An 11,167-nucleotide genomic window follows, 5' to 3' on the forward strand; every position below is an offset into this window, starting at 1 on the left:
ATATGGAGATTTATTTATCTATCCATGTACCTATTTTAAGGAAGCAATCTGAGAAGCAGAGATAATGTTAGGATACCAAACAAAAATAAATCTCCAAGAATTATGTTTCTTGATTTAGAAAAAAATATTAAATTAATACAGTAATATTTATATAGCTTAAAAGGGATCATTTTGTTAATCAAAGGTACTGACAGGTAACAATAGGAAGCCGCCTAACTTTCCCAATGCTCTAATCACACTGATAAAATCATATCTATAAAGACCACTGACACACAACTTAACCAGTACAATGAATAAAAATGTCCCTCTTAAATTACTGTAGCCACATAGCGATCAACCACCTTCTAAAAACTAAACAGCATTCTTGTCCCTGGTCTTGTATAGCAATGTCTTTACAACTTCTGGTCCATTTCTCCCAGCTCCCTTTTGCTCTATGGATCAGCTTTCATAATCTTGCCCGAGCATTTGAGGCTTTCTGGAATTTCATCCTACTCTTTAAGGTCCCTACCAATCAGGCCATTTCAATTCCTTGAGACTTCCTGCACAGGCCATGCTTTCCTCTACTGTTGTAGGTGGCCCGAAATGAAGACAATCAGGCCCTCTTCAGAAACATGCTATAATCTATAGGTCTAACTGAAAATTAGACACATGAACATACAGAAAAAAAAAATAAACAGTAACTACAGGCATCCAAAAGCCATGATAGTCATAACTTTTAATGACAGTAAACAGATATAAACAAATTTAATCTCTCAAAGCAAATAAGGTAAAAGTATTTATTTCCCACATTGTATTCATCTTCCTTGAGTACTTGCAAGTTCATTAATAGCTACAGTTTCCCACAACACACTTCCCCAAATAGTCCTCAGACGCCAGTTTCCGGTACAGAGTTAGAGAACCACAGATAAGCAGCATCAGCATATCACCCATTCTGTCTAAGGTCAGCACTGGAACTGGGAAACATGAGAGTGCTCAAACCACGAAGCAGCTGTCTTTGGGGCTCTGCTCCTGAAGAGGAAATAGCAAGTCTGATGAGTATCAGACCCATACTAATGATACTAAGCAAGCAACCAGAGAACCTAAATGGGAAGAATTGGTTAAGAGAGAAATTAATCAAAACAGGGAGCACAACTTAGAACGTCTGTGTTGTTATAACAACTATTATTCCCCAGATGAATTATGGCTGTTGATCAGATATAAAGTCACTGCCTAGAATTCCAGTGAACTGTTGCTACATAAAATTTGTGGATCACATTGCTACAGTCTACTCAAATTCCACTTTGATTTGTCCTGGGTAGAAAAAAAGGTTTATTCAACATGCTTCAAATTTATCTACTGTCCTCAGAAAATCATTCTCAAGTGGTATATTAAGTAAACACTTATTAGCTGAAAAGATAATCTATCTGTAAATTAATACTGTCATTAAAACAAAGACTCCTATGCTTTCCCAACCAATTCAAGTTACGTTGAATTGAAGGAGTACACTGCTGCTCTTAACGTTGGATACTTTCTCAACTGTGCTTTCACTAACACAATGACTTCATTTCCCATGAATGATAGGATCAAACAGGGACTAGTCACACAGATAAGAAATTGTTTTATTTTGTGCCATTCCAAAATGAGATCACACATCAAACAAAGGAGTGTTAAGATGGGGAAAGAAGAAGTTGGGCATAATCCTATCTATTAAAGAGGTAATATGCAAACTGACCATCACTCTAACACACAAGATGGCTGCCCCCATGTGGACCCAAGATGGCCTGGAAGGGAGGGGAGTTGGGGGCGATCAGGCCAGCAGGGGAGGGCAGTTGAGAGGGACTAGGCCTGCAAGGGAGGGCAGTTGGGGGCGATCAGGCCTGCAGGGGAGGGCAGTTGGGAGGGGACCAGGCCAGCAGGGGAAGGCAGTTAGTGGTGACCAGGCTGGCAGAGGAGGGCAGTTGGGGGCGACCAGGCCGGCAGGGGAGGGCAGTTAGGGGCGACCAGAATGGCAAGGGAGGGCAGTTAGGGGTGACCAGGCCTGCACTGGAGGGCAGTAAATTGAAAAAAATAGAAGCAATACTATAATTTGCAACTCATGAAGCCAAGCATCTTTTTATTTTATTTTATTTACTTTAAATATATTATGTGATGATAAAAGGGGGGAGATCCAAGAGTACATACTTGCTTACCTATTGTTATCAGCCTTAACCCATGTGACTTGCTTGGCCAATGAGATCTAAGTGAAAGTGATCTATACCACTTCCAAGCAAAAGATTTAATGTGGTTCTGCTGTGATTTTCTTTTCCCTCTATTGTGAGAGCAGTATGTCTAAGGTAGAGGGTGCAACTTGAATCTTGGTCCAAAAGCAGAGAGGGCACAGAGCAGAGCCAAAGCCAACCCACCAAGGCCATGTAACATGAGCAAGGAATAAGATATTGTTACTATAAGTACAGAAGATTTGGAGGTTGTTCCTGCAGCATAACCTAGTGAAAGTTGACAGTAATAAAATAAATGCAAATTGAAATACTGAGACCATATTTTACACCTATATGATTGGTCAAAATTAATGTCTGATACATGAAGTACTGATGACAACGTGGAAAAAAACAGCAGTGTTGTTGATTGGAATTTGAATCGGCACAACCCCTTTGGAGATCAGTTTGGCAATATATGGAAAAACTGAAGCAATAAAACTTATCAACCTAGTAATTCCATTGCTAGGTGCCTACCCTGAAGAAACTCTTGCACAATAAACAAGGAAGCGTGTAAGATAATGTTTACTAAAGTATTGATGGTTATACAATATAAAGATATTATGCCTCAGCAGAGAAATGGATAAACTGGTTTGGTGATTCAAAGGAATACTATACATCAATTAAAAGAATAAAGTAGATTTACACATCATGAAAAGACACAGGGAGAACAAGAGGAGATATGGGAATGGGACTTTAGCAATGTCTTCAATGTTTTATTTCTGGTTAATATGCAACTGTCTCTTCTATTATTTCTAAATTTTTATATTTTAAATATATCATGATTTTAAAAAAATAGATTTAAACTATAAGTCTTGAGTGTTGGTGATTAGAAAGAACTTCAGAGATGGCAGGGGTCTTCTGGATTATCTAAGTAATTCTATATTCAATAGATGAAGTCAATTTCTGGCCTCAGTTTGGCACAAAGAGGTTGAGTAAATGACGAAGGTCACATAACAAGTTATCAAATTGGTTTCCAAAATCTAGACTCCCTAACTTCTAGGATACGTAGGAAAAAACAAGAGACATGTGGTCATGTATTAGAGTTAAATTTAGAACACCATTCTATTGTTTTCCTTATAATTCCCTACTTCTACTGCTGAGGCATACAACATCATTCTCTCTCTCCTCTTCCTCTCCTTCTCTCTGAGATTTAAGGATTATTAATTCTTGTTGCAACTCCTTTTCTTGAAACAACTGAAATAGAATAATTATCACTAAATGAGTTAAAAACAAAGTTATAGAAAACTAATACAAAGATAAAAGCAAGGACCATGAATCATTCATCTTAGTGGTTCAGTGGCCAGGTTCATGACCTCCAGAATCAAACTGCTGGGGCTAGAATCCAGGCTCCACCTCGGGCTAGCTATGAAACTTTCGGCAAATTACTTAACTTCTATAAGCCTATATTCTCCCACTGTAACATTGGCAATATCCATAATAATGCCTACCTCAGATAGATTCTTATAAATATTATGAGATAATCTATTCAAAGCTCTTCACACAGTTCTTCAGTAAACATCAGTTATAAGTATATATCATGTAAATAAAGTGATTTAGCTATGAAAAGCAAAAACTCGTTTGATTAACATAAAATTATAAGGTGCTAGATACTTCTTAAAAATTACATTGATGTCAATCAGCATCAGAGCTAATGAATTACATGCTTTGAAAATCATGAGTGTTTTTTAATTAAAACTAAATAAAGGAGCTAGATGTTAAATCATTATCTGGCTCAGGACAAAAACACTTGGGGTTAAAGTGCTGAAATTTCATGACTCTAAAATGTCAACCTAGTGCTATCATTTCTACAGAGGTAATATTCAAACTATTTAAGGCCCATTCAGAACAGTCACCCGACAATATACAGGGTGTCCCAAAATTCGCACAAGATTTGAATTTTGCGTGAACATTAACCCCTTCCCCGGCAGAAACGTGTATATACGTTTTCACAAAATGTTCTTTTTTCAGTCGTCGACGAGTATACTCGTCTAAAAACTTTACCTTCAAAAACCAGCTACATACGTACCATTCTAAATAATTTCATCTAGAAACTTTCTGAGGAAATACTATTTTTAACCACAAAAATGGGAAGAAAAAATAATTACAAACTGTTTTCATAACCAGCATCAAAAATACTATATAGAACCAAAATAAAAAAATTAGTCTGAAAAAGAAACGTTTTTAACAAAAAAATTATTGGGGAAAGGGTTAAAAAATAAATGCATTTTTCATCATAATATCAAAGCCGTGGAGGCCATTTACCCAATGTGCTATTCCATACATAACCCTATACTGTATACTTTATGAATCAATAAAAAATTTACAATTTTTAATTATAAACCTGTGTTTTCTATCAAAATTACTTCTTGCGTGAATTTTGGACACCCTATATATGACGAGTGCAGACCGGGAGATCAACAGCCCTATGTATCCTTAAGGGTCCGAAATTATTGTTTGTAACAGAAATGATGACCCTCTTCTATATTTTCTTGTTTTTTTGTAATGCAAAACTGTGACCATCTAATCACAAGAACACAAAAATTGTGCCATGCCACAAACGAGGGCAGAATGCACTTCTGCTTGCATTCCACACATCAGGAGGCTCTCCTGTCAGTGCCCTGACTCACCTCTAGGTCACAGCTGTACTCGGTGCCGTCCAGGAGGGTCACTTTACACGGGACACTTTTGGTCTTCTTGGTGGCTTTCTGAACGGCCTTTTCTGCGTTTAGCTCATTGGTCTGCACTTCCTTTGTCTCCCTTTTTGCTGCTTCCTCTGACTTGTCTTCCTGTATTTCCTTTACCTTCTCCTCCTCTCTCTCCTCCTTCCTCACTTCTTCAGCAGGCTGATGATGAAAAACAAATGAAGTTTATACTAAAGTTGACCAATTTTCAGAAAACAACACATTAAAAGGAAATCCTAGTAAGAATGGTGATTGTTACAAGTACTGTATAAGATTTAAAAAGACTTCAAATGTTTGCTAGAAAAAAATACTTCTCCACATCCTCTTTCCCCCAATCCACTGCCAATTTCTGCCAAATTGACCATTTGAGCATTAAATGAGTAAAATAAACTACATCCTGGCAACTGCAATTTAAATATTTTAAACAGAATCTCCAATTATAATCTCACACCATGGCAAACCTAGGTTTCATTACACAACCAAAATGCACACACATAGAAATCTATTTCTTCCTACTCGCTGGACACTTAAATAAATCAAATCAAGGAGGTATAACATATTATTACATATAACATATTAAATAATAATACATATTATTTAAAAGGAGAGGTGACAGGATTCTCAGAGCATGTTGAACCTTAAGAGAAACAGAAACTTTTTTATGGTGTGCATATATAGTATTTTTTTTCTCTTTGTTATTTTGGAAATTTTGAAAAGGAATAATAGGAGAAGGCTGTGGTAAACCACTCCAAGACTCATATTCCAGATATAGTAAGTCAAACCAGGATCTTAATGCAAGAGATCCATAAATGATTCAAAGCAAACAAACCCTTTTTGTTATGTGGCTATACCATCAAGCTATCATTCCACACCATCGCTTCTCAAACATACCTGTGCCTCAGGACTGCTCACTGAAGGTTTCTCTTCCTCGATGTCAACTTTAATGACCTGTTGTTTTCTCTGAGCTGCTTCCTCAGCATCACCCTTGGCCTGCCTTTCTTCTTCAGGAAGAGATTCCTCTTTATCTAAAACCTGCTCTTCCACAACAGCTTGGGTAGGCTCTTTCTTATCTCCTCCATCTTTGGCCACTACTAAGTTATAGGACTTTTGTTTCTTAAGCCACGGGGGTATGAATCGAGAAATGCCCCTACTCTCAGATGGATCCTTCTGCCTCTTCTGGCGCTGTGTACTACTTTGGCTTTTAGCTGAAGGAGATGATTGGGAATCCTTTTCCTCCTCTAGATCAGATGACTGATTCTGCTGATTTTCTGCTGCTTCTTTAGGTTTCTCCTTGGTTGCATCTGCTCCTAACTGGTCAGATTCCTTCTTCACTTCAGACGCGGAGCCAACTTCAGTAGTCATGGTCACAGCTTATGCTATAAACAAAAAAAATCACAAAAAGGTCTTTTACAACCTCTCCTAGGTTAGAGGCAAGAGACAGGATAAAAAAGGATGGGAAGGGGAATGGCAAAAATATGGGGTTAAAACCCCATAGAAAAAGAAGGTTCATAAGCATAAGAGAAAAATGGAGACTGCTACTCTAACTTTGAGAATTCTCTAACAGAATCAAAGAACCAAAAGAAGCATCACAATGGAATTAATTCTGATTCTGTACAGACAGAACTTAAAATCATCAAGAGCTCGAGTGTAATTAATTTTCTTTGGTTTCATCTAGCTATAAATAATAATTCACCCCAAAATCCAATTTTTAAGTATCCCTTATTCTATAATGCAAAGTATTATTGATGTTAGAAAGTACTGAGACACATTTCACTGAAATTTCACACATTATAACTAAATGTTAGGTATTAAAAATATTGTTAAATACTGAGTGCTTAATAGCAAGAAAATTATATCTGTAATATGCATACTTTTTTGTTTCAATATTAAATCCCATAATTCACCATCACTTTTCCAATGCAAAAGACAGTCTTCTGGGAAAGGTACTCAAACTATAACCAAAACTCCAAAACTCCACCCCACCCAATCGCAAACATAGTTTTGTGTATATGTTTACAAGAAAATATCTACAGACCCCTAATCAGAACCAAATGAAGACATGAAAAAAAAGCATCTAATAATTGATCCAGTAACAACTAATGAAAACAAAATTGAAACTAAATCTGAAAGCAGCTGGTTATCTACACAAGCAAAGAGGGACTTTTAAAGCATAGCAGCACCACTGACAAAAACCAACAGGCAGGCACGGCAGAGACAGAATGTTCTCTCCTCTCTCACCGCTGATTAAAATGTCCACCTGGGGCAATGGGAAATTTCCCAGCTATCTTCAAGAGATATAAAAATAAAATACACTTTTTAAAGCTTTATTGAAATATCATTCACAGACCATAATATTCACCCTATTCAATTATACAATTAATGGTGTTGAGTATATTCATAAGGTTGTACAACCATCACCACTATCTAATTCTATAATATTTTCATCATCCCAAAAAGAAATTCTGTATCCATTCATAGTAACTCTCCATTCTACCCCCTCCACCATCCCTACCAACCACTAATCTACTTTCAGCCTGATGGATTTGCCTACTGTGTACATTTAAAATAAATGAAATTATACAACACGTGTCATTTTCACTTAGCACATTTTCAAAAATCATTCAGGTTATAGCATGTATGAGCATTATAATTGCTTTTTAAAATATTATTTGCCATCTTGTGTCAAGCACTGACAAGAGTCTAGTATCCAGAATATATCAAAACCCAACAATTTTAAAAAAATGAGCACACAATAGAGTAAACAGATATTGAATTGCAAAGTTGTATACCTGAAATTTATATAATGTTATCAACCATTGTTACCTCAATAAATGTAATAATAAAAAATAGAATGAACCCCAGAGTTGATCAGTATTGCCCATCTAACTGGAAGTTACAAGATAAAAAAACAACAACAATGGAAATGGCTAATTGGATTGCAAATACTCAACAATAAGGATGGATGTAATTATATGTAAATAAGTACATTCTTAAAATAGTTTCAAAAAATTAACACAGCTAAAACATAAATACTACCTTCTTTGTTGATAAGATGGTTTCTTGAACAAATTACCACCATCAAGAAAACATGATTATAGCACATCCATTCACCATAATTATCATGCTTGTAACTCTCTGAGTTTCGAAGATGGATAAGCCTTTAAACTCCATCACCCACTAACTCCTGCAGTGGAACGCAACCCCTCCCACTAAAATGAAAGCCCCAGAGGGCTGGGGTCTTTCTTCTTTTTTACTGCTGTGTTCCCAGCATCTAGACTGGCACATAAGAGGCACCTGATAAATATTTACTGTGTGAGTGTTGCAAAATGATCTAATCTAATACCCTTAAGACCCTCACTTTATCTTATCAACAAGGAAACTGAGGTTCAGAAAGACTAGAAGATTTGCCTGAGATCACAAAGCTAGATGGGCATAGACAAAACCAGAACTATAGTTTTCCAAACTCTAACAATGCTCATTCCAAAAGCTTTAATTACAAATACCTAAAATCCATCATTAGTAAGTTATATAACATAGTAACTAAAGACCTTTCTACTTATCCTTAATCAAAAAGAACATTGCTGTGAACAGCCAGCCCATTAGAGAAGCATGTGGTTTTGACACAATTACCACGCTGGCATACTCCATCTAGATTGATAAAAAGTGTTAATTATTGTAACAGCTCCATGAGAAAAAGCATGCATCATTTAAACATGCAACCAAGCAGAAAACCAACATCAATAGAGGATCAGCACTGGTTAGGTAAGGAGACTTGTTATGTGAAACCATTCTTTTTCTAGTGTTTAAAAAGGAAAGTAAATTCCAAGGTGCTGTCTCTACCACTAACCCAGTGATGGAGAACCTATGACACACGTGTCAGAGGTGACACGCGAACTCATTTTTTGGTTGATTTTTCTTTGTTAAATGGCATTTAAATATATAAAATAAATATCAAAAATATAAGTCTTTGTTTTACTATGGTTGCAAATATCAAAAAATTTCTATATGTGACACTGCACCAGAGTTAAGTTAGGGTTTTTCAAAATGCTGACACGCCGAGCTCAAAAGGTTCGCCATCACTGCACTAACCTAACATTCCTACCCTATAACATTATCCTCCTGAAAACACTGGCCCTTTATCAGAGTACCACACCAAGCAAAACGAAGCAGTTACACAACTCTAGACATACAAAGAACTTCAAGCAAGCGGGTTCATGCTAATTATTGGATCCAGATGTTTCCTTAAGACCTTGAGAGAACCACAGCTACTCTGAACCCTCCCTGTTAAAATTCTTGCACAGGGAACAGGGTGGGTGCTGCCGCTAGCTGAGTGGCTCCCATCCTCTGCTGAGATCACGAGCAATAAGAGATCTTTAATTTCTGCCAATAGTGCTCAGCCCATTATTTAGGGACTCAATATTTACAAAATGGGAAAGAATGCCTTTCTAAACCTCAAAAATGGTGAGAGGTTGGAGAGAAGCTTTCCTCTGAACTTTGAGAAAGACATAAACAAAATTGTGCAAGAAATAAGAAACCTAAATAACATTGGCAAGGTGTGCACAGTTCCAGTTTGGTCATTTTCATCTATTATTGTGGCAAAGGATATGTAGAGCAACCTGCTAACACCCACAATCCCTTGCTTATGTTCATCTCCCCAAATGTCCTGTAGTCTAACAGACAGTCTTTTTAATATCCTACTAACTTCCCTTACAGCATTAAATGTAGAAAAACAAAGACAGTGAATGAAATATAGGAATGATTCAGCAGCCACCTAACTCTACTTGGAACATACTAGTAATAAGAGTGATGCTTTTCAAATACTGTATAGCCAGCATGTAAAAAGAGGAGAGGAGTGACAAGGAGGAGGAGGAAAGGGAGGAAAGAGGAAAAAGAAATAACAAAAACAGACTGACAGAGCAGACTGCAAGTAATTCCTCCCTAGTAGTATGTTTGTTTATCTTAAGTGTCAGATGGGCTAGAAAATACTATATCCCCTATTCAAGTACAAATACATTCCAAAGAGACTATTTATTGGTTTATATTATCTATATGATGAAAATAAACAAGAATTCGTTTTTAAATAATCCAATGTTGCCTATCCTAGTTACTTTCATAATAAATTATATCACTTGTTTGTTTGTTTTCTTAAAAGAGATAAAGGACATCTATGAGAGAAGAAATATTTCTATAAAGATAGAAGCTAAAAAAAAAAAAAGATACAAGCTAGCATCTGCTTTAAATTAAAACCACACATACAAAAGATATGAAGGGTAGGCCTTTGCTAGTTCAAGTCTAGGCAGGATCAGGTTACATTCAGAGCATGTATATCCTCCATCCTTTCTCCTTTTTAACAGAACCCAAATTTTGTTCAGCTTTCCTCTCTTCCACATGTGTGTCGATGGAAGCTGGTCTAGGAATCATGGTAGTCCCTCTCCCCATGCTAAGAAGACATGCAAAAAGTCTGTTGTAAGCTTCTGGGAAAAGATTCCTCCCTCTTAAAGGGGCCACAGGGAAGAGAAGGCCCTGCTTTCGCCTCGGAGCATTATTTATATGACTGCAAGAAATGCTGCTGCCACCTTGATAATCCCGGGAGGAGAAAGCCTGAGGAAAAAGACACATAGAAGAGGGCACTGGCAAGAGAATCAGAGGAGAGGACTTGAGCCCTCAGTATGCTGCATACACATGGCCAGGATGTTTGAACTTCCTGTTATGTGAGACAATATACTCCCCTATGGCTCAAACTACTGAGCCAGGGGTTTCAGTTACTTGTAGTTACTATTGGCCTCTGCATATTATATTATAGGAGGCAAGCAGTAGAAAATAAGCCCTAAGAAACTGGTAGTACACTTAGAACCAGCTCAGGTAATTATTACTCCTCACTGTATTTTATGGCCCTCACACCTAAGAGCCGTGGTTGTCAAAATGTCTAATTTTTTCCAGATGCTCATTTTTTAAAAACCTATTATCTGAGTTAATACTAGTGAGATAAACCATTCATTCTTTATTCTAACAATATATAAGAACAAAACAAAAAAATCTTAGAGTTCATCAAAGTGTAAGATTCCCTGTGTAAGAGAAGGGGGCATGTCTGAAAATCACAGCATAATTTTCAAAAATGTCCAATTCCAGTAGTGCTAACAATCTTATGTGCTAAAGCAAGCCCCTGCTGCTCCCATTCAGAATTAGGTCAAGAAAGAGATCTGTGCCAGGCAAAGTCTCCACAAGTAATGAGGTCATCCCAAAAACACTCTT

The 11,167-nt window shown here is 36.9% G+C and overlaps 1 protein-coding gene across 14 annotated transcripts in view; it reads right to left on the reverse strand.

The window, feature by feature from the left end:
• Window positions 1–11,167, reverse strand: part of EPB41L2 (erythrocyte membrane protein band 4.1-like 2) — a 135,206-nt gene that overhangs the window by 91,089 nt on the left and 32,950 nt on the right. For all 14 annotated transcript variants that reach the window (XM_006778464.2, XM_015557804.1, XM_015557816.1 and 11 more), the window contains exons 2-3: window positions 5,807–6,291; window positions 4,862–5,077 (exon numbers count right to left, since the gene is read on the reverse strand). In XM_006778464.2, coding sequence (XP_006778527.1) covers window positions 4,862–5,077; window positions 5,807–6,277 — 687 coding nt within the window. In that variant the 5' untranslated portion in view covers window positions 6,278–6,291. The remainder of the gene's footprint in view (window positions 1–4,861; window positions 5,078–5,806; window positions 6,292–11,167) is intronic.

The sequence above is a fragment of the Myotis davidii genome, unplaced genomic scaffold (assembly GCF_000327345.1).
Source record: "Myotis davidii unplaced genomic scaffold, ASM32734v1 scaffold147, whole genome shotgun sequence".
NCBI classification, from domain to species: domain Eukaryota; kingdom Metazoa; phylum Chordata; class Mammalia; order Chiroptera; family Vespertilionidae; genus Myotis; species Myotis davidii.